At 43.0% G+C, this 25,489-nt stretch overlaps 1 protein-coding gene across 2 annotated transcripts in view; it reads right to left on the minus strand.

Moving 5' to 3' along the window:
* PAPPA (pappalysin 1) overlaps window positions 1–25,489 on the minus strand; it is a 308,026-nt gene that overhangs the window by 109,208 nt on the left and 173,329 nt on the right. For both annotated transcript variants that reach the window (XM_083161035.1, XM_083161036.1), the window contains exons 8-10: window positions 17,602–17,730; window positions 9,436–9,527; window positions 2,629–2,822 (exon numbers count right to left, since the gene is read on the minus strand). In XM_083161035.1, coding sequence (XP_083017161.1) covers window positions 2,629–2,822; window positions 9,436–9,527; window positions 17,602–17,730 — 415 coding nt within the window. The remainder of the gene's footprint in view (window positions 1–2,628; window positions 2,823–9,435; window positions 9,528–17,601; window positions 17,731–25,489) is intronic.

Below are 25,489 nucleotides of genomic sequence, written 5' to 3' on the forward strand. Positions count from 1 at the left end.
CAGGCAGGAATCAGAAACTAGGCAGCAAATAGGAAACAGATTAGTAGAATGAATACTGGTGTGTAAATTACATAACAGAAAGGTAATAGTTGTTTCTTAACAGTTGGCTATTTATTATAGTCGACAATCATGAGAATAAGTTAGATAACCAGCTCCTTGGTGACATAAATAACATGAGAGCATCACGGACGGTGTAATGGTTAGCATTACTGCCTCACATCACTGAGGTCATGGGTTCTATCCCCACCATGTGTTATATATACAGGGCAGTACGGATGGTGTAATGGTTAGCATTACTGCCTCACAGCACTGAGGTCATGGGTTCTGTCCCCACCATGTGTTATATATACGGGGCAGTACGGATGGTGTAATGGTTACATTACTGCCTCACAGCGCTGAGGTCATGGGTTCTATCCCCACCATGTGTTATATATATGGGGCAGTACGGACGGTGTAATGGTTAGCATTACTGCCTCACAGCACTGAGGTCATGGGTTCTATCCCCACCATGTGTTATATATATGGGGCAGTACGGACGGTGTAATGGTTACATTACTGCCTCACAGCGCTGAGGTCATGGGTTCTATTCTCACCATGTGTTATATATACGGGGCAGTACGGATGGTGTAATGGTTAGCATTACTGCCTCACAGCACTGAGGTCATGGGTTCTATCCCCACCATGTGTTATATATACAGGGCAGTACAGATGGTGTAATGGTTAGCATTACTGCCTCACAGCACCGAGTTCATGGGTTCTATCCCCATCATGTGTTATATATACAGGGCAGTACAGATGGTGTAATGGTTAGCATTACTGCCTCACAGCACTGAGGTCATGGGTTCTATCCCCACCATGTGTTATATATACGGGGTAGTACGGACGGTGTAATGGTTAGCATTACTGCCTCACAGCACTGAGGTCATGGGTTCTATCCCCACCATGTGTTATATATACAGGGCAGTATGGACGGTGTAATGGTTACATAACTGCCTCACAGCATTGAGGTCATGGGTTCTATTCCCACCATGTGTTATATATACGGGGCAGAACGGACGGTGTAATGGTTAGCATTACTGCCTCACAGCACTGAGGTCATGGGTTCTATCCCCACCATGTGTTATATATACGGGGCAGTACGGATGGTGTAATGGTTAGCATTACTGCCTCACAGCACTGAGGTCATGGGTTCTATCCCCACCATGTGTTATATATACAGGGCAGTACGGATGGTGTAATGGTTAGCATTACTGCCTCACATCACTGAGGTCATGGGTTCTATCCCCACCATGTGTTATATATACAGGGCAGTATGGACGGTGTAATGGTTACATAACTGCCTCACAGCATTGAGGTCATGGGTTCTATTCCCACCATGTGTTATATATACGGGGCAGAACGGACGGTGTAATGGTTAGCATTACTGCCTCACAGCACTGAGGTCATGGGTTCTATCCCCACCATGTGTTATATATACAGGGCAGTATGGACGGTGTAATGGTTACATTACTGCCTCACAGCACTGAGGTCATGGGTTCTATCCCCACCATGTGTTATATATACAGGGCAGTACGGATGGTGTAATGGTTACATTACTGCCTCACAGTACTGAGGTCATGGGTTCCATTCCCACCACGTGTTATATATATGGGGCAGTACGGACGGTGTAATGGTTACATTACTGCCTCACAGCACTGAGGTCATGGGTTCCATTCCCACCATGTGTTATATATGGGGCAGTACGGATGGTGTAATGGTTACATTACTGCCTCACAGCGCTGAGGTCATGGGTTCTACTCTCACCATGTGTTATATATACGGGGCAGTACGGATGGTGTAATGGTTAGCATTACTGCCTCACATCACTGAGGTCATGGGTTCCATTCCCACCATGGCCCTAACTGTGCGGAGTTTGTATATTCTCCCCGTGCTTGCGTGGGTTTCATCCGGGTACTCCGATTTCCCCCCACAATCCAAAAATATACTGGTAGGTTATAGGCTCCTAACAAAATTAACCCTAACAAAAATAACCCTACAATGTCTGTGTGTGCGTGTACACGTGGTATGGAATATAGATTGTAAGCTCCACTGGGGACTGATGTGATTGGTCAACTATACTCTGTAAAGCGCTGCAGAATATGTGTGCTACAGTATATAACGTAATAAATGATCACAAACTAAATCCCACAATAACACTAGTGACGCCATACAAACTAGCTCCTACAATGTACACCGAAACAACACAGATAAACAGCTACACCTGGGGAAGCCTATTTTTGAAAATATCCTACAGATACCTGACAATAATTTATTTGAATGTTTTGTACTTTGAATAAAATATTTTTTTACTCTTCAAAAATGTTTTCAAATATTCCTTTCCATTCCTTTTATTCAATTTTTTTTTAATTTGTATTGTTTTATACAGGGAGTCTGGCTGCATGTGTGGACGTCTGCATTTGCAGAAGATCGTATGGCATTCTTGGAGGGCTATGGTGGGACGCGTTTAAAGTGTCTAAGTTTTTGTATATTTTTTAAAAATGGCATTGCAGCAAAAGGCTACAGTAACTAAAACAAAGACAATCTTCACATACAGTAGTAGCTCATTGTGCTTTTTTTGAAGTTGCGTACCTGAGTAGCTGTAGGATGCCCAATGACTACCGAACATGGGCATTCTTGATCATTATGTGAGACTGAAACATCTGATGCCCACTGGTCCAGATATCCACTTGGGGTGTATACTCCACAGTCTTTAATACTTGTCATCCACTCAAACTCCTCACACACCCCATCACCATCATGATAATAGCACCGGCTGGGTTCATCTGTAATGAGAAAAATATTGTGGAACTTGCAGAGTTCAAATCAATACAATTTATATTAATGCAAATATTGCGTATTGTCTTTTGTAGGAACATATCAATAGCTAACATAATTAAGTTAAAGTTATGATCATGGTGGAAATTATTTCCTCTAGCACAGTGTTTCCCAAACCCGGTCCTGGTGGACCCCCAATGGTACATGTTTTCCAGATATACTGTAGAGGGCACATTTCATTTTAGGTTTACTGGACCATTAAATGTAAATAAAATGTATAATATTATTTTATCTACACAAAACAGCAATTTAAACTAATTTAACTAACTTGTGGATAGCAGAACATAACCAGGTCTCACTAACAAACCAAACTATCCTTATGTTAAGGGATGCTAAAGCCAATAAGATTTTGATAACAAAGTAAGCCAAATTCAAGAGAATACACAGTACTGATCCAAAAAAAGATTTATTCATAAGTTTCTTCAAAATAACAAAATGCTCCATTGTAAACTACAGTTTGATCCCTACAGAGGCTACGTTGTTCCTAATTTTGCCTAAGACCCCATTAAATATTCCTGCCAAGGTTCGCAAAGTGTTAGGGAGGATAACTACAGAAAGACACTGAGACTGTCCAAGCCCTTGGCTCTTCTCCCAGTGTATTAAGTTCCCTATTTAGGAATAGGTTAATGGACTTAAAATTGCTAAAGAACAGCCTATATTAAATAAACACAATATAGGTAGTATCATGCTTTGGTCAAATAGAGGATAAATAGCATATTTAGAAGTGAGCACGAACCCTTAGGCCAGTATTCAATGCTCCCGATTCACAGTTTTTTCGGCGAATCGGGCTGTTTTCACTCCTTGCGGTGAATTTTTTTCACTAAAAATATGATTCACCCTATTCAATGTTCACTGTTCGCCGAAAGCAAACAGTGAATGCCGGCCAGTTCTCCGTTTCATGCTCACTGCAATTCTCTGGTGTATTTCAATGGGGTTTTTACTGGGATTCGCCAAGAGTGTATTCAATGCTCAAATGGAGAACTGCTTTCTCCATTGATTTTCGCCATGATTCTCCATTTTACATTCGTCATCTTTTTTAGGTGAACTGGAATGTGATCTTTTAAAATAAAGCGTTTTTTTTTTTTTTTTTGGTGTAAAAAAATCTGATATTTTTTCCTGTGAAGGAGCATGCTATTTTTATTCATATGCTTGCAGCACATAAATATATTTTTAATTATTATTATTTTTTGAAAAAAAATTTTTTTTTACACATTCGCCAGCAGGGGGCGGGAGCCGGGAGCCGCTTATTAATATTAATTTATTCACTGCACACTTGTCCCAATCATTACATATGCACGATCGGGACCAGTGAGTGTAGCGGCTCCCTAGCACAGCCCCCTGCCAGCTCTGGGGGGCTCTCCCTGTGTCCCCGACAACCCTCCTTCACCCCCACAGTGTCCGGCGCAGGCAGGGAGGCTTCCATCTCCCTGCCTGCAGCCGTCCCCCAGGTCCCCGGCGGCATTTGCCGGGGGGGTTAAAATTCGCCGCCAGGGGCAGAGAGCCCCTGACGCGTTGAATAGGGCGAACGGGCGGCTGCCCGGCGAATCGCCCGCAAGAATCCCCATTGAATACCTACCTTAGACTGTAAATGAAAAATTGATAACTTAAAGTGATAATCGTCATCATCATCATCCAATAATTAGTATCACCACACTTTAAAAGAGGTAAAAAAAAAAATTGTATATTTAGCTATAAAAATAATATTTTTGACTGCGCTAACCAAAAACACGAACAGACTGTCAGCTGGCCTTTACTTCTCCTAAGAGGTTAAAGACCATACCAGTTATTCAACAAGGTTCAACGGAATCATTCAACTACAGGAACCAGATAGTCAGGATATAAACCAAGATGACATGGGCATATTTCCATGCAGAACACAAGATCGACATACATGTGCCAGAAATCATTCACAACTGAGTGGCCCCAGTGTTGTTCCTGTTCCTGTTATTCTCTAAATATGGAAATTGACTAGAAACTTTTTATTGCGCACGACTATGCGTTTCACAATTACATACATTTGTACAAAGCCCAGACAAACAAACACCTTGCTTTAAGCATGTCTGTTTATATAGGAGGAGTTCCAACAACAACAGGTTTCATGCCACATGGCTATCCATCCGAGTAAAAGAAAAGATATGCGCTAGCATTGTTTTAGGTATTGGAATTCTTCGAGAATTCTTAACCCTTGAACATAACTCTTGGAAATAGTCAGATGACACATTGCGATAGTGTGGTGGTGCCAAGCTTTTGGCAGAAGGAGTCAGCCTTGTGTTTGGACAATCTTTTAGCTAAGTTATCTCCACTATTAAAAATATGTGCTCTAGAGAATTACTTCTACAGAATCCACAATGTACCCCAGAGGAACTTTTTTTGCTAAAGGGTCATCTTAATCTGTTTCATCTCTACTGGCGCATAGCATACATTCCTACACAGCCCACCGGCATCCTTTCCCCTCTATTGTGCACAAACAACCAGCTTCAGGCTCCTTAGCAAATTAACAATTTGGTTTCTCAATCTGTTGCTCAATATTTTTTGCTCTTGCGGTTTTAGGCTTATATTTTGTTTGTAAACTACATGTATTGTAATAATCCTTTAGGCAAGAGCTTTCCTGGAGTAGCGATAAATAAATGGTAATAATGTGTAACACATTTGACTGACCATGTCATATGAAATGCGTAAGGAATCACACATTCTACTTCTATCTATGTCTATGTCATTCAGATATACAGTATTACTAGACTCTAACTAGATTGTGTTTCATTCAGGACACATGAAAGTTTAAGGATATTTTTTTAGCAATATATTTCACTGAGCACATTGTCTAGTGTGTATGGGCCTTAAGTGATAAAGTGGGCAACTCTCATTCAGCGCCAGTGCTCGCCAGATCCCCTCCGCTGGCAAGCTCCATCTGATGGCGATGCACGAGCATCTCACACTCACGCACGTCCCTGTCACTCGGTGGTGGGGAGTGGAATCCCTGCCCGTCTCTGCTTCATGGAGATGGGCAGGGTTAGAGGGGGGGAGGGGGTTTGGGGGGCTGTGGGCACTGACGGGGGAGTGGCGGGGAAGGCAGTGTTCGCTTCCCCCGCCGCCCGTAAACTGCACGTCCCAGTCAGATCGAGCGCCTATCCACCGGTGATCGCCATCGGGGGCATTCTGGTGAGCCCCGATGCTGTCTTAGAGGCGCTCCATCTGTACATAGGATAAAGAGATAAAGTACCAGCCAATCAGCTTCTACGTGTCATTTTTAAAGTTGTGTTTACAGACGATAAATGCTCAATGGTAGAATCGTTCTTTGAAGATGGCAAAACATTGGCTTCTAAAAATCATTTGCGCTGCATTATGCCTAATGTACAAATCCTATTTCATACATTCATTTTACTTTCACAATCAATTCTTGAATTGACTGTACAATGTTTTACCAAGTGTACAAACCTAGTTTTACCTAGTCTTTTTGGAATTGTAACAGAAATAATCAATTCCCCCCTCCCACCCCTCCCCTCCCAAGCAATGTGATCATGAAAGGCCAGGGCAGCCTGACTGAGTCACTACGCTTCTTCTTGGATAGGCTATTGTAGCATTATCTGATTAAAGCAAGATTGAGGAAAAACACGAAATATCTTAATTAATTTACAGTCACTAATGTCTGCAAACTATCCACAGAACGTAGCCAAGGGATAAAGACAAAATGTGCCTGTCAACAACAGAGACAGGGAAAGGCTAAGAGGGGGAGGTAGCAGAGGGTGATCTAAATCTTAACCACAACATCATTCAATTCAGAGGTGATGACCTTTACGAAATTGAATAACACTGAGCTTTTTATTGATCATGTCAATTTACTGGGGTTGTATGTTTTCTATTTATTCCTGAAATATATATTTTTTCTCTTCTGCTCTCCCTAATGTATGTTGGGCTTGCTCACGCAAGTGATTAGCCAGCGGTGCATCAATGATAATAACACTATGTAGGCGTACATCTCCTCCAGTGTGCAGATTTGTATTTTATTTATTTAGTAACAGCTTGTTATACAGTGCAGAAAGTTCCGTTGCCCTTTACAATTGGAAATAGGAATAAAACAAACTGGGTAGTTACAGACAGTCAATATGGTAGGAGGATACAAATGTCAATGTAGTTTTGCAATATGTGTGTGTGTCTAATGGAAGTGCTCACATTTCACTCCACCTCTCAACCTTTACCCACCCTCTCCACCCATATGTACAGGGCAGCCATCAAGGGGTAGGGACTCAAGTCCTGGGCCAAGTATAAATGGTCATAAACAAAGTCTACATTTCCCTTGAAGCAATGTGGAGGTTAAGTAGAGAGGCTAGTGCTGCCGATAACAGAAGTCTCACCAGCAGGGCTGCCACTAGGAATTTTGGGGCCCAGGACTGATTTCCAGTCCGGGCCCCTCTGGGTCCCCCCTCTTGCCCCCCCCCCTCCACTTACCGCCCAACTCCTGCTGAATGTAGCAGGTCCCAAAGCACAGGCTTATTCAATGCAGGCAGCCAATTAAAAGGCAGAATCAGCTGGTGAGCCAATCAGGTGCTCGTATACCGGCAGCCACTCTGATTGACTAATGGTACACGAGCTCTGATTGGCTCAAATGCCAGGGCAGCATTTTAATATATATATATATATATATATATATATATATATATATATATATATATATATACATATACACATCCATGTAGCTATAGGGATCATCGTGTTTTATCACCAACGCTGGGAAATGGCGCTGATAATTCAATGTAAATGTATTATTTTTCCTCAAAAAATTTAACAGCTAATAATATGGTTTAGGTAAAATGAGGGAGATTGAAAAATTAATCAGGGAGAGAGGGAGATTGCTGCTACTTTCTGGGAGTCTCCTGCAGTACTATGCAGTACTTTCCATTCTATATACTGGTATAAAATATAGTGTAAATATTAAATTAATTAATATCCAATCAAAACATACAAAGAACAAACACTGCTTCTGATCATAACTATAGTTGATGACGGATAATTCAATTATTTTCCATGTGTGTAGACAATCATGGTGATGATGCAGTCATTGTAGTAGTAGCCGAATGGAAAAGATAAAAAAAAAAAAATCCGCTGAAAAATAGAAACTTGTTGAGACATGTATCCTGTCCTCCCTGCCCCGCTGAAAAAAATGTACTTGATACAGCAGAATGTTAGAAAATTAGCTACTTGTTATAAACCATCCACTCCATCATTGTCTCCAACTAAAAGTAAAGGAAACAGATAATTTGGCCTAAAAATCACTAGTTCATCAAATTAAAATAAAGAATCTATTCAGCAGACGGTACAGGTTAAACCCAGTATGGCTCAATGACACATTTCCAAATCAGACAGGAAGAAAACACCACGCATACCGTATGTTTTTACATTACAAAATGCAGAACCAGGGGTTGGAAAAACTACTATAATTAAAAAATTTCATAGCAATGAACACAACAATGTATCATAACGAACACATAAATAAAACAATGTGTGACATTATGCATACAACAAACTTTGCTGATTCCAAACTGAATCCTTATATTATAGTCACAATTATATTCTAGCTGGAACAGCACCGGCAGTGAACTATGGACAAGTGAAGGGAGGCGAGTGCTTCAGATAACCTGACAACATTTAACTAACGGAGAAGTGTACCTGCTACACAGTGTAAACAAATAGTTCGGAGTACTTCCAACACTCAATGGTTCTGATACTTTGGGCACCACCTAACTAAGGTAGTGAAGAGTGCACACAGTGCTGCATGATCGGGGGGCATCATGGGCACCACTTGGCAAATATCTGTTCATTTCACTTATAGTGCCATTGTCTTCTCTACCCCTTCCATCGCTAATACTTATGTAAAATTTACAAACTGAATTCGAGAGCTATCTCATTCTATGTGACATTGCAGCTGACGTTTCTTGCATTGTACTCAAAATGTGTTCTAGAAATGTGTTTTATGGATGGATCTTTGCGTGGGTGGTTGGTCCGTATCCAAGTGGGGTACAGTGGGTGGTTGGCAAGTGTCCAGGAATCGAGACTTTGGATACCTGCCAAGCACCCACTGTACCCGACTTGGATACGGACCAGCCACTCACGCAAAGATCCATCTTCATACCTCCATTGTCACTCCAAACCATCTTTACCCTCTCCAGATACCACCAACATGGAGGATATCGCGTAAATGCATTCCGAATTGGAATAATTCCTCAAGTGGTCGAACTGTGGTAATTATACCTACCTTCTTTACTGAGAGAATATTCATTGGAGTCTCCCATGTGTGGACATTATAGGAGTCAATATAGGGACGGACCCCATGCAAATATCCTTATGGTCAGAGGTGCTTAATGTTTTTAAATATATAATTTTTATGTCTTTTCATTATTATTAAATATATCCATAATATCTCATTTGGTGTATAGCGCTACTTTCTTATTTTTCTTTTCACATATTGTCGTGACCTTGGAATCTATGGACACCTTGAAAATTGCCTTTAGTTGATTATGGATCCACAGTTAATATACAAACCTTACCTCACTGATAGCAACTTACCAAGGCAATGGAAAGATGCCTCTTGAAGACAAAAGACAGAGCAGCCATCTCCGTTTATCTTGTTCTTGTCATCACATTCCTCACTGAGGTCCCTACAAGAGTCAAAGGGGCAAATTTTAGCCACTATCTGAAAATTATAGTGTAATAAAATTTAAACAAACTTTAGAACTGCATCAGTATGGCCTTTATTAACATGGTTACGGAGAGTGCAAAAACATTTGTCACAAAAGTCTTGTTAAGCCTGAAAACAGAGGTTGAAAACACTTTCATTATTTCAATACAGACTTTTGGCAGGAACAGTGTTAAACAGCCCAGATACCAAAATAAAGGAATATTGCACCCATCTAGCCCCCATGGTGTCTAGGAGTCCAATTACAGTAACTGAACCATCTTATGCTACATACCCACTGGCGTTAATGTGATGCGTTTAACATGCATTTTTAGTGTAGGTTAAGCATACGGAAACTAATGTAAAAACAGAAACGACTGCAACAATTAATTTTTAGTTGCAAATAACTTGCGTGAATTATTTGCAATGTTCCCGGTCCTTTGCATTGCATCTGACGTACATCAGTGCATCCGAGAATTATATTTCAAAGTGAGGGCACGGGAAATGCTCAGAGAGACCTGGTTCAAAATCCCAGGATGAATGGACATACAGTAAACGCAATGTGGTTTACATGCATTTTTACTTGCGTTTTAACATATGTTAAAAATCGCATTGTAAACGCCAGTGCGTACATACCATTAGAGACATGCAGACATATTGCAGACCGGGCTGGAGACAGGCTGTGTTCAAAATAAAGAGAGGAAGTTAGGAGAATGTGAAGTCTTGACACTAAGGTGCATCATAACATCCTTTTCCACTGTGATAATATTAGGAGAGACATTTCAAAAATCATCTGTTGCCCTCACCCAGAAAATAAAAGGGACTCACTGAACACTGAGAATAACTGTGTTTTACTATTTTGAGAAATAAAAGGGAGACAGATAATTATGTTGTACCGGTACATAAATGACTCCAATTGCTACCATGATTGGGAATGGAGGGTCAGTTTGGTCTTAATCAAAATAAGCAGAAGGCAAATTGCAAAAGCTTACTCTGCAACCAACCAGCTTGGATTGTGACAGTCCTACTTTTTGGGTACTGACCTGCCATCCCGCTTATGGGCTGTCATGAGTTGCGGAAGAGGGTGAGGTTGGTGGAGTACTCATCTGCAGCACTGCATAGTACTGGAGTGGGTGAATGCATGTGTGCACAGTTCTGGGTGGAACATATGGCAGTCTGGCTTTTCGGGGTGCAGTGGCCACACCCCCTGAATGACAGAAACGGGGCAGTGTCATTAGGCAATTTCCCTTTGCAACAGTCAAACTTCTATCTTGGCGGCCAGCCTCCGGCACACTTGGAACATCTCGCCTCCATAATCACATATTTTGGAAAGTATGTGCAAGTGTTCTTTAAAGGAAATATGGATTTCATTGTAAGAGCGTCATAGGAGTGTTGTGGATGTCTATCATTACCTATGTGTGATTCTGAGCCAAACATGAGTCAGGGTAGTTTGGTTCTGACTTATCTCCTGCGCCTAGAATAGGGCTGAAACAAATAGTTTGACCAGAATAAAATCAACACGTGCCCTAAGTTCCGCTTGCAGATGCAAAAAGCTGTGTATTAGCTGAATGTAATCTCACAATGGCATAAGGTAGTAAATCTGTTTTACACCGTTTATTACAATTACAGACACTTTCTGTGTTCCTTGCAATCAGCTCCCATACACTAGGTTGTACAAATGAAGATGTGGTGCCAATCTGCAGACCAATGAGATGCAAACTTTACACAAAAGATTGCGGTTTGCACCCCTGGGTAGATATGGGCCGTAGGGTATTCACCAATAACAGATTAGAAATAGCTCTTAAATACCTGTGAAAAGTTGTTTAGATACAGTATTTGTGCAATTTCCGATTTTGAGATTCCGAGGAAACGGGCCGTGAAATCGTCCCAAATCATCTCAATTTGATGTCCCCTCAGTTCCGATGCGTGGTCCTGTGTGCATCAGACCGGAGTCGGTGGTCGAACCTTCTGACCATCCGACCACCTGACCTGGGACCTCCCTCCCAGCGGCAGGGCAGACGGGTAGCAGGAACGCATGCGATCTATTACAACAAATTGTGATGGATTGCATGCACCCCTGCCGCCCTGGACCTTCCCGGGTGGATCGGGTGGCCGTACACTGCCGCGAGACATCACAGCAGTGTATGGCCACCTAAATGTTAGTATCCCAATCATTCATCTTCCAATCTTACTGAGCTGGAAAATAGATCATAAATATTACAAAAAATAATGATGAATGCTGGAAACCTCCTTCAAGGAATCAGTACTGGAATGTAAGATACATTCATTTGTAAGGGGCACAGTCAAAAAAATATGCTCAACTTGATCTCAGTAAGCACAGTCCATCAAAACAAGAGCAGGAGAGAAGTCACGTTCAGCTATCACTGTTTTTTTTTTTTTTATTATATCTACCGTTAAACCTTTATTAATCTGTGTGAACACATTAAAGATGATGAAGGAAACTTAATGTACAGATGTAGCGTCTTCTTTGCCCGGCGCCGGCCAGATCCCTTTCACTGGCGAACGCCGGCGATAGGGACTGGGACGCGCATGCGTCTCACGCGCACGCCAGTCCCAGTATCACGGCGGATGGGCAGCGTCTCCCTGCCAGTCTCCACTTCAGGGAGACGCTGCCCTGTTTGGGGGGCGGGGTATCAGGCGGTGAGGGGGACCGGCGGTGACTGCAGGGGGAAGGCAGCGGGGACCCCTGGCAGGCTCCGTTGCCACGGGGCGGTTATCGGCCACTGGCGGGGGCTGGCGATGGAATTCTTGCAAAAATAGTCTCACACTTACACACAGCACATGAATCTGGTTTATCAAAAGTCATAGGTACAGTGTATTTACACATGCACTAATCTAGGTGCAATATATAATCTCCGAACAGACAAATATACTTATCTGCTGTTCTATATGGGCCACTTTTGTATTTGTATAGCTTTACTGAATCATGTCTATGTGGGAAAACAGACCTCTGCTCTACTTCTTTGTTCATAAGTGTAAATGCAATAAGAATTAGTATTACTCTACATTCTTGTATTTGTGTGTGATCACTTTCCGAGTATGTGCAATGTGAATTTATTCAAGCTGTATTAGATGAACAAACATACGTTCCTCTGCGTGTTCGCAGACAATATTTTAATGTATAGCTGCAATTTAGGATTTCTCTTTTCAACCCTGCCTCCAATCTATGATGTAACATAGAACGTCAACTAGGCTTAAATGATAAAATCCATGACCTTAAGTAAATTTAATTAGAACTTTAAACTTCACATTTTATTATGTATTGCTTAAACATGGCTAGGAAAAACAGCTTCAAAAACAGTTCTTAAAAATATGTGTGCAAATGCTAGAAGCTTAGGGGACAATTCCAGGAGGAATGGGAATCATGACTGGGACATCGCTTCACCAAGATACAATTTATTCGGAGGACAGAATGGGGAGACTCGGAATATGGGTATCTCTGTATGTGAATAAAAGCATAAATGCTACTTTAATACAATATTGAAGAAAAAAGAGTAAATTATTGTCAAAATATAAATGGGCAGAAGGGCACATTTTCGCCCAATCAAAACAATTATGACAAGAAGGTGTATCGTATCGGATGGAAGGAGACTAAGAAGGTGATCAGGTGTTCAACAGCAGACGCTGTACAGGAAATGGCCACCAGTGGATAATAAAGGGTGAAAAACTTTTTCCAACTATATACAGTAAGCAAAAGAAGAAAATTAGGTGGTGGAATAATAAGATCTGAGGCAGAGTGTGATAGTTTGGCAGAGAGAGAAAAAAAAATAGCAGATCATCGAAATAATTATTTTTGCTCAGTATTCACTACAGAAAGAGAAGACAATGGGCCACAATAATTTGTGAGGATGTTCAGAAAAATAAGGTGGATGAAAGTATACACTTAACACTTTAAGTGCCAACATCTCTTTGAGAGATGATCAAAATATCTGCTAAAAATGCCAGCGTTGCTCACATTTGTTATATAAATTCAATTTAAAAAATGTTGTGTCAAAAAAAGATTATATTCCCTACATAACATAAACATTACAGGTCATTATGATAAATAAAAATGTTGGTACTTGTTTAGTTTAACGGCGGCAGTATGGCCGCCGTGAACTTCCGGCTGCTGCGCTCACTTATCAAAAATAAGGTAAATGAACTCTATGCCAATGAAGATAGTTCATACCCCTACTATCCACGTTGGCATAGAGTAAATTTTAGATAGCATGGCGAGCGCAGCAAGCCACCAAGCCCACAGCGTGGGCGATCGAAGCGAGCCCCGCAAGGGGACTCAGACGAACGGCTGCTGCCGCCGTGAAACTAAACAAGTACCAAAATGTTTGGTCAGCAATTTTTTTACACCTATTTTGACAAATTCACTCAAAGGGTTAAAGAGGAGAAGGTCATAATAGAACTCTCAAAACTGAAATGGATAAATCAATGAGGCCAAATGGGATACATAAACATATAATAAAAGAGTTTACAAATATGCTGGTAGCACAATTAACAGAATGTCTACAAATCACTAGCTTCAGTGGCAATTCTGGTGTACTGTAAAATATTGAATGGTGTACCACAGCACAAAAGAGGAAGCAAGGAAGAAGTGAGTAACTACAGACCAGTAAACCTTGCATCACTAGTAGGGAAAGTAATGGACATTATAAAAAAAAGAATTGTGGACTATCTTAAGTCCAACAATATGAATTTACTGGCGGGGGATCATGGCCAAAAAAATCTTACTGATTTTTTTCACTCCATAGCTAAAATAAAAGATAAACTGGGCCATATTGTAGATCTAGCCTTTAGTAAGGCATTTGACATGGTCCAACATCATAGACTGCTATATAAATTTAAAAGCATGGGATTGGATTATAAAACAGTGTAATGGAAAATAACCTGTTTGCAGGATAAGAAACAGACATTTGTAGTAAAAAGAGTGCTTTTTAAATTGCAAATGTTGGTACTTTAGGGATCTGAACTTGGCCCAGTGTTCTTCTATATCAATATTGGTGACATTGCAAATGGTATTGAAGGGAAGGTATGCCTTTTTGGAGAGGGCACAAAGATATGCAACAGGTTAGATATTTCCAGGGAGGAGTAAAAGCAATGATTAATGATATACTGTAGGTAGACTTGAGAAGGGTTAAGAACTTGGCAACTACAGTTTACTACTAAAAATACTAAATCATGCACTTGCGTCCTTAAGAGTACTATGATGGAAACTATTGACGAGGATCTAGTAGTCACTACTGTATTTCAAGCAACTTAGATGCTGGGAATCAATGTAACAAAGCAATGAGGAAGGCATATCAGATGCTTGGTTGCATACTTAGGGAAATCAGTTTGAGGAAAAAATAAGTAATAATTCCACTGTATAGGTCACTGGAATGCTCTTATCTGGAATACTGTGTGGAGACCATGGGCCCAATTCAGGCCTGATCACAAGACTGCAAATTTGCACATTAGCCAACTATTGTTGAAATGCATATAGGCCTCAATGTGCGTGCCAACGCTGGACAGCTATGAAGTCCTGACACTTTTTCTATTTGCAAGGTGATTGCAGGAAGAAGGTATCTGTGGGTGATATAACCAGCTGTTTCATGGGAGTGCCAAGAAATATGCTTGGCAGCACGGACGGTGTAATGGTTAGCATTACTGCCTCACAGCGCTAAGGTCATGGGTTCTATCCCCACCATGTGTTATATATACGGGGCAGTAGGGATAGTGTAATGGTTATATTACTGCCTCACAGCGCTAAGGTCATGGGTTCTATCCCCACCATGTGTTATATATACGGGGCAGTACGGATGGTGTAATGGTTAGCATTACTGCCTCACAGCGCTGTGGTCATGGGTTCTATCCCCACCATGTGTTATATATACGGGGCAGCACGGACGGTGTAATGGTTAGCATTACTGCCTCACAGCGCTAAGGTCATGGGTTCTATCCCCACCATGTGTTATATATACGGGGCAGCACGGATAGTGTAATGGTTATATTACTGCCTCACAGCGCTAAGGTCATGGGTTCTATCCCCACCATGTGTTATATATACGGGGCAGTACGGATGGTGTAATGGTTAGCATTACTGCCTCACAGCGCTGTGGTCATGGGTTCTATCCCCACCATGTGTTATATATACGGGGCAGCACGGACGGTGTAATGGTTAGCATTACTGCCTCACAGCGCTAAGGTCATGGGTTCTATCCCCACCATGTGTTATATATACGGGGCAGCACGGATAGTGTAATGGTTACATTACTGCCTCACAGCGCTAAGGTCATGGGTTCTATCCCCACCATGTGTTATATATACGGGGCAGTACGGATGGTGTAATGGTTAGCATTACTGCCTCACAGCGCTGTGGTCATGGGTTCTATCCCCACCATGTGTTATATATACGGGGCAGCACGGACGGTGTAATGGTTAGCATTACTGCCTCACAGCGCTAAGGTCATGGGTTCTATCCCCACCATGTGTTATATATACGGGGCAGCACGGATAGTGTAATGGTTACATTACTGCCTCACAGCGCTAAGGTCATGGGTTCTATCCCCACCATGTGTTATATATACGGGGCAGTACGGATGGTGTAATGGTTAGCATTACTGCCTCACAGCGCTGTGGTCATGGGTTCTATCCCCACCATGTGTTATATATACGGGGCAGCACGGACGGTGTAATGGTTAGCATTACTGCCTCACAGCGCTAAGGTCATGGGTTCTATTCCCACCATGTGTTATATATACAGGGCAGTACGGATGGTGTAATGGTTACATTACTGCCTCACAGCGCTAAGGTCATGGGTTCTATTCCCACCATGTGTTATATATGCGGGGCAGTACGGATGGTGTAATGGTTAGCATTACTGCCTCACAGTGCTGAGGTCATGGGTTCTATCCCCACCATGTGTTATATATACGGGCAGTACGGACGGTGTAATGGTTACATTACTGCCTCACGGCACTGAGGTCATGGGTTCTATCCCCACCATGTGTTATATATACGGGGCAGTACGGATGGTGTAATGGTTAGCATTACTGCCTCACAGTGCTGAGGTCATGGGTTCTATCCCCACCATGTGTTATATATACGGGGCAGTACGGACGGTGTAATGGTTAGCATTACTGCCTCACAGCACTGAGGTCATGGGTACGAGTCCCACCGTGGCCCTAACTGTGCGGGGTTTGTATATTCTCCCCGTACTTGCATGGGTTTACTCCGGGTACTCCGGTTTCCTCCCACAATCCAAAAATATACTGGTAGGCTAATTGGCTCCCAACAGAATGTCTGTGTATGCGCGTACATTTGGTAGGGAATATAGATTGTAAGCTCCACTGGGGCAGGGACTGATGTGAGTGTTCAAATATTCTCTGTACAGCGCTGCAGAATATGTGTGCACTATATAATAACTGGTAATAATATTCTCTGTACAGCGCTGCGGAATATGTGTGCGCTATATATGAAACTGTTGATCCTCTAACGAAGGGTTTTGGACATTTTTTGCACGGCTGCGACGTCTTTGCAAGGTGTACATATCCATTCGTACAGCGTACACATTAATTCGAAAGGCAGGATTTCATTATAGTGGGGTGGCGTTTACCTGATCGCTGGCCACTGCACATTCATGGCTGTGCGATCAGGTCTCAAATACCCACCATATCTCTAGAACGATATAAATACAATACAGTAGAAGAGTGAACAAAGAAGGGCGACTAAAGAGGTGCATGGTCTACTATAAATCACAAAAATACCAACTTTTCCACTGGTAAACTTCACCACTATTTTGACTATTGGATACACCACCCACTGTGCTCTTGTCTAGAACCTTTAGGTAAATCCAGAGTGTAAATGCTTAAATATAACTTACAGATATGACTTACAGTAGCAAAAGTTTCATGAAAAAAAGTGTTCACTACTGTTTGTTCAGAATGTCTAATGACAGTAATTAAGTGTAAAATTACCCTTTCCCAAAAGGAAATGCTGCTTGAATCCATGGACTATCTGAAGGTATAATGGCTACCTCTTAAAAATGTCCTTTAAGCACCTCTTACTTTTGGATTATTCCATCTCCGCAGTAGCCGCTGCCATGACGGTATATCAGTTCTGGGGATGGGTGACTCTCTCCATTTGCAGTAACTGTCACGATCTGGTACTTGTAGACAATGCCATGATTCAAGTTTCTGCAAAAAAAACCACACTGATTATAAAACAGACGTCATGATATAAGCAAATCACGATTTAAATAGTAAAATATTCCCATAACAAGGAATCTAATTTAAATTACCAGCACAGTGGGCACAAGGTAAACATCTTTTTGTCTACTTTTGTTTTAGTATTCATAGATACATTCAAGCTCGGACTGGCCTGCCGGGGTACCGGGTGATTCAACGGTAGGACCCAATGATTGTGACCCCTTTTTTAGGAGGTGGGTCTTGATGCAAACATTCAATAAGTGTTAATGCCACGGGGCAGTCAGGTGCGGATGATAACAACATCATCTTGCATGCAGTCATCAGCTGTTGACTGAATCAGCGGCGGCTGCAGGCTCAGAGCAAGGCTTTCATTGGCTCAGTTCTCAGTAGAACTGTGCGGGCTGGTGGGAGGGCATGTGGCGGAGTTACTTTATGGCACCTGCCGTGTCATAACATCACACGCTGGACCCACCCGGGTAACGACTACATTCCCCTGGTGGGCCCTTACCATCCCAGTCAGACACTGGATACATTAATAAAGATTTACTTTTCTTCATACTTTTTTTAAATACATGAATTCATCAAACTAATTTCTCCTCTAATCAGGCAGTACATCTCTACAAGTATTTGCATCAGAAGAAGATTGCAAAGTAAAACCACCATCCCCCGCCAGCAGCCGGTTACCGCCAGGGGCGCGCGCACACGAGGAGCTCGCGCGCCCTGTGGCAATGGAGCTTGGCGGGGGTCTCCGCTGCTTCCCCCACCGGTCCCCCTCGACACCACGATACACCCCCCAAACTGGGCAGCGTCTCCCTGAAGCGGAGACGGGCAGGGAGACGTTGCCAAGCCGCCTTGATACTGTGATGCGCGTGAGACGCATGCGCGTCCCAGTCTCTATCGCCAGCGCTCACCAGTGAAAGGGATCTGGCGAGCGCCGGCCAAGGATGGCAGCGGCTCCATCTGTATCTGTTCATTTTTAAAAACTAGTAACAAATGCATGTCAACCGCCAAAGCAATAGTTACACATTTATGAAATCCTCGCAGGGTCTTCTATCAAACTTTCAACATGCTAATCAATATGTACTATGCAGCTAGAACTATTATTTCCATTAATGCATGTTCATTGGTGCAGGATTTTATACAGGTGCAAAGCTTATTGGGCAGCAGCGTTTTTGGGCAGGTTACAAAATCTATTTCATGAATTTATAAGAACCTAAAAGAGATGACTTGAAGTCTATGGCTTTGGATGCTACAATAATGCTGAAACATAATTTGCAAGATATCTCATTTCATTGACACTCTGCTATTCTGTAGCGGACAAGGGCTGCTATAGACAAAGCGGACACAACGCTGATTTTTTTTAGCTTGTATCACCTAATAGAGTTTGACAGAAAAATTGACACTGCTGTCACAAAAGAGAACTTGCTTCATGACAAGGTGACACAGAAGGTTGATAGAGAACTGGTGTACACCTAGTTTATGCATCAAAGGAGCTGATCAGAAATACCAAAATGAATTTAAACAACTGAGCTGTTTTACCTATTGGATTCAAACTTAGAACTCAGGGAATGATTCCTTTAAACACTGTGAGATACTGTATACAGCGGAGAGAGAGATAAGAAAGAGCTGACTAATCAGCTCCTGACTGCCATTTTGCAGACTGTGGGCCTGATTCAAATCTGATTGCTGATCTGCAAAGTTGCAGATAAATGCGTGTAGATAGACACCGCCCAGACAGAAAGAAAACCCTCCCCATGTAAATTTGCAAGTTAATTGCAAATTGACCGCTTACCGGCAACCACTCGCAAATCCATATGCAATTTCCAAACCGTCGTATTATTTTTGCAAATGTAAGTAGCTCTGACCCTTCCACAAATCAATTGATACAGGTTGATCGAGGCTGGCGATGACGTACCCTCACTTTAAACAACTGGGCATGCCTGTATGTTTTTTGACACTCCCAGAAAATGGCCACCCCCAAATGACCACTTCCTGTCGGTCAACCGGTGGTCCTTTTGCATATGACGTATTGCATGTGATCTCAGTCAAGCCTGACGGATGCAATACATTTTGAGCAGCCATTGCGATCTGCGACTCTGATCCGATGCCCATGGGACTGGGCATCAGATTAAAATCTGAGATAAAACAGATGTCAGTTGACACTTTTTCACCTGATGTCTCTGTCCACTCTGTCGAAATTGGGTGGAAAGAGCCCAAAATGTACTAGTGTGTGGGCACCATAAGGGAAAGAGCATTGTCATGTGCCTCTAAAGACAAAGCATGAATGGCAACCCGGCCAGTTTGCATCATGGAAAACATCTTGGAAATACCTTAATCCAGGCATGTCCAAACTGTGGCCCTCCAGCTGTTGTGAAACTACACATCCCAGCATGCATTGCCATAGTTTTAGCATTCCCTAATTGCAAAACTATGGCAAGGCATGATGGGACTTATAGTTTCGCAACAGCTGGAGGGCCATACTATAGACATGCCTGGTTTAATACCATATTTGGAACGCAAACTTGTGATTGAACCATTTACCCATGTCAAGCACCTCTTCATGGATGTAACCTTTATGATGAGGAAAAAAGAGTCATTTCTGATTCTCACACCCTACTACATTTGGCCCATAGGCAGGGGGGTGTTGTGTAAATGGAAACAGGATTGTTTTACGTGTACATGGGAGTTGCAAATATGTTTTTAACAATGTTTTAGTACATGAAGAGAATCTAAACACAACAGAAACAATTTAATGCACCCTATATACTCTAAACCCTTATATAAGATTAAATACACATTCTGATCATTATTTTGTATTAATAAAAGTTGTGACATGTAACCCTGTTACACCTTAAATCGCCCTCCTAGATAATGCTCAAACTTCCCATAAAGCCTTGATGTTTCCAATTAAACTTCCGTGGATTACTAACATGCGACCTCGCAGCTGCAGTAATTGAATCTCGCCCTAGTAGTGATAAATCACCTGTCCCTAAGCTAAATTCAGTTATAGATAGAAAGATCAGTGAGCCTGACTTCATTACTAAGTCAAATATTTTACGGAATTCTAGGAGATAACATCCAGAAACACGACACGGAAAATAAACAAAGGAAGAAAAAGTTTTTTGTTTTTTTCAATGTTATAAGGACCAGTCATGCCAATTTTAATTGAATCAGTTTCTATGGATCTTGGCAAGGCAGTTGATGATATCTGGATTTTGGGAAATCATTGGATACAGTTTAACATACCAGACTGGTACGTAAGGTACAAGCTCAGTACTGAACTAAATATATACACATAGACAGATACGAAGGTTTCTATATTTACAGACAACAGCTTTGTAAAGTTAATAAATGTTTTACTTTAAAACATTTAATACAAGTCAACAAGGATCACTTGTCTGCACTACATCTGAAAAAATACAAATGAAAAAAAATGTAATTCTCCATAATGTTAAATGCTTCCAGTGGAAAGAATAAGGGGAGGCTGTAGGTAGCTGATGAGCCGCCACAGAAATGATGCCATGAGAGGGCATTGTAACGTGGCTCCTATGGATACATGTGTGGTGCCATCATAAGACCCATTTATCAGTTATTGTCCCCCAAGTCGCCCATTGTTAATTTCCAGGAATGTGACAGCAGCCCTTGTAGTTCTTTTTAGTGAGGTGCTGTCCCACTCAGCTCTAACAGAGCAGCCAGGTGAACATTAATACCCCTTTCACACCAGCCTAAATTCCCGGGTTTGTCCCTGCATTTCTGGTGTGAAAGGGGTATAAGTGACACTTTCTCCAGGGACCACACTAAGCATTTGCAGGAGAGCCTGGCAAAGGTCCCTGAGCCATGAACACAAATCCTCAGGAAAATCCCCAAGTTTGATTGGTTACTTGGGTTAAAGGGTAAAGGAGTCTTGGGACTTGCTGTCTCCAGGATATCCCAGGCAAGTAAGGTGAGCGAGAAGAGGTGGAATTCCAAGTAGGTTGGGGAGAAGAGAGTCAGCCGAGGAGCAAGAGGGAGCTCAGACACACACTGGAATGTAACTGTGAAGAAGGTTCTCCATGAAGCAACATGGATGGCAGCATGGTCTGGCCCAGAGGCCAGGAAGATGGAGATAGCATGAATGGTCTAGGATCAGTGACTGTGGCAGAAACACAGATAACTACCACAGTGACAGAATCATGGCTGCTTTAAGCTGGCGCTAAGACCAACAGAAGACCTGGGCAGTGAATACCCAGGGAGGTCCAAGAAGATGACCTCTGCTGGAAGTCCTGGTAGTAAAAGGAAAGATCCTACAGCATGGGTCTTCAACCTATGGCCCTCCAGATGTTGCGAAACTACATGTTCCATCATGCATTGTCACATTTATTCCTATAAGAGCATGACAAAACAGTCAGGGCATGCTGGGACATGTAGTTCCACAACATCTGGAGGGCCACAGGTTGAAGACCTGTGTCCTACAGGACCCCTTAGGCCCTGCTTAGGTTCTGCTCATGGCTGGTGTACGGCAAGAGGGTTTAGCAAGCCCTGTTCTCTTAGGAAAGGGAACACCTTTCTTTTTCGGGTGGTTTTCTTTCTTGCATGAAGTCTTTGCTCAAACCAAAGCCAATGCACTACAAGTACCAAAGTAACCTGCATGTACTGAACAGCTGATCATTTATATGGACTGTTTCTATTGCTATAATCCTCCTCATTTATTTTAATAAATTGAGAATCTGTTTTCTAAGAAAACTGTTGTCGGTCATTGTGTCTGAGGGGAGAATAGGCCTGCTTTTCTGATCATACCCCGAACCTGGTCATTGTAATTGCCCCACTCTCAATTTCATGTTGCATCACAACATAGGGATATTACATTAGCTTATTGTAGTATTTGTTGCTGTTGTAACAATTTGCATTTGTAGCTGCTTAGCATGTGACTCAGGGGTGTATTTATTAAGATGGGAGTTTTACTGAAGATAGGATGGGCAACCAATCAGATACATACCCTCCAACTGTACCGATTTAGCCGGTACAGTACCGTTTTTAACAGTCTGTACCGGCTAAATCAAAGTGTACCAAATATACAGGTTTTCTTTAGTTTTTCAGGCTATCCCAGCTCGCCATGTGCCCGGCAAATGATATCCCCATACTTACATCTGCCATCTCAGTCACTCTGCTCCGTTTCTGACCGACCGACCCAATTCCCTGAGTCTCCGGGTACTTCCCACCTCCTGGCGTCACTGGCGCATCACTCCTGAGCCCCGCCCACTCACCTCAGCGTCATCGGCTCTCTCCGGCTGGCTCCGCCGTGACAACAGAGTGTGAGTAGCTGCGGTCGCTAGGAGCAGGTGAGGGTCGGGGCACCGGGGCAGGGTGAAGGAGCAGCCTGGGCCGGCACTGTCCAGAAACACTGCTACCCAGCATGCCCCACGGTGCACATGGTGATGGGACATTTACTTTCTGTTCTCTGACTGTGGTAATAGTAGTGTGCCCATGCAAAGTACGTGTGCGTGACTAAACTCAGCACATGTACTGCTGCATCTGAACATGTATGTAACTAACACAGCACCTGTGTTGTGTATAACTGTAGCATGACACGTGTGTAAAACTGGAACATAGCATATGTGTAAGTGTAGCAAAAACAGTGTGGACTGGTCAGACCCCCATCTACACCCCTACAGTACTAAGGGGTGTTGGTAACGCTCAGCCAGGTGCACAGTAGCCAATAAAGGACCTTATTCTGGTCTGTTAGCATAGCCACACACCCTTTTACCGGTGACCACACGCCCTTTTCACGTGGCCACGCCCCTTTCTGGGGGTGTACCGATTTCTGCCCTTTAAATGTTGGAGGGTATGCAGATACTATTATCTTCTAGAAAGTGCTAAATAAAAAGTAGATTATGTCGCATTTTTTTTTCTTTATCTAGTGCTCTCTATTTCATAAACTACTTATACCACCATTGCATGGGAACCTCATTCCATAATGAGGTGCACCTGGATAACTAATTCTTTGAAGACCTAATGGAACATACACACAGGGAGATTTGAACAAGAGATATGTTCTGAGCAATTTAGTGTGGGAGATTTCTCACAGTCTAAAATCTCCCATACACACTGAGAGATTTGCACAACTGATTGTTGCTGAGCGATTTAGCATAGGAGATCTTTGTTGAGCCCCTGTGGCAGTGTTTAAAAAATGAAAACAATAAAAAAAAACTTCAAGACGGTGCAGGGGAGAGCCTGCTGGACTATGTGCTCCACCCCTCCCCCAAGTCCCCGGCCCCATTGCAGTTGCATCCCCTGCATTCTCTATTGTTACACCACTGGGTTAGGATGTGGGACAGTGCGATTAGGATTAGGATATGGGAGGGGGATATTAGGGTTAGGTTGCGGGAGGGGTAGGCTATGGTTTGGATGTAGGATAGAGATATTAGAGTTAGGTTTGTGGGAGTGGGAAGTTAGGGTTAGGATGTAGGAGAGGGAAGTTAGGGGTTAGGAGGTGGGAAAAGGAGAATAGGGATAGGATTTGTTAAAGGAAATTAGGGTTATGTTGTAGAAGGGGAAGTTAGGGTTAGGATGTGTGAGGGGGAGAATAGGGTTAGGTTGCCAGAGGGATAGGATTAGGATGTAGGCTAGTGAGGTTAGGATTGGGTTTGTGCTAGTGGGAGGTTAGGGTTAGGATGTGGGAAGGGTAGATTACGATTAAAATGCCCATCCACTTTTCATCCGATTTCAACGGATTGGGCCGAGAAATGGAATGAAAAATTTTCAAATCGGATGTGTATTGCCTCTATTCCGACCAGATGTGCAATCCTGGACTGAGATCGCAAACAAACATTGGGGGTTATTCAGGTTGATTCGCAAGGCTGCGAATTTGCAGCCTTGCGAGTCCACCAAACCCCGCCCGGCGAACGCACGCCCCCCCCAGCAAAGTGTGGCTTCGCCCGCACAGCAGCGAATGGATGTTTTGCATAAAATCCATTCGCTTTGCTGGGGTGTCCGCCCACATCATTCGATGGTCGGTGACCATCGAATGATGTTTAGCGTGCACGCATATATAAGTGACTTTTGAGTTTTGGCGTGATATGGGCGGGCAGCGGACATCCGGTGATGTCAGCTACCCGGCCCACACACCCGCGTCACTGCCTCATTACAATGAGAACGCCCTGCGTTCTCATGGAAACTCCCATGGAACGCTGGGCGTTCCCATATGGTGATGGGGCAGCCCGGCGCTCTCCACCCATCTCCGCCCCCCCCCCCTCGCTGCCATGGGTGCGTGCACCCGGCGACTCGAAAGGTCGCCGTGGGTGCACGCACCATGCGCCTGCACATGTGCAGAAACACGCCTGCGCCTGTGCAGACGCACAACATCGGTACTGCGTGCGAATGCGCGCAGTACCGATGAAATCTGAATAAGGCCCATTGAATACAAAAGGACTGCATGCGATGTATTGTATTTGATCCAGCAGCCCGGCAGCTGCCGCTTGAGTTGGCGGGGTATCACATTCGAGATACTGCATGCGATACCTCATTCTAATGGATGGGAGCATTTAGGATGTGGGAGGGGGGATTAGGGTAAGGATGTGGGAGGGGGAGGTTAGGGATATGATTTGGGAGGGTGAAGTTATGTTTAGGATGTGGTATAGTAAGGTTAGGTTTAGGTTTTTGGGAGGGGGGATTAGGGTTAGGATGTGGGAGGGGGGATTAGGGTTAGGATGTGGGAGGGGGGATTAGGGTTAGGATGTGGGAGGGGGGATTAGGGTTAGGATGTGGGAGG

This window comes from Crinia signifera, chromosome 9, assembly GCF_055691185.1.
Source record: "Crinia signifera chromosome 9, ASM5569118v1, whole genome shotgun sequence".
In the NCBI taxonomy this organism is placed as follows: Eukaryota; Metazoa; Chordata; class Amphibia; order Anura; family Myobatrachidae; genus Crinia; species Crinia signifera.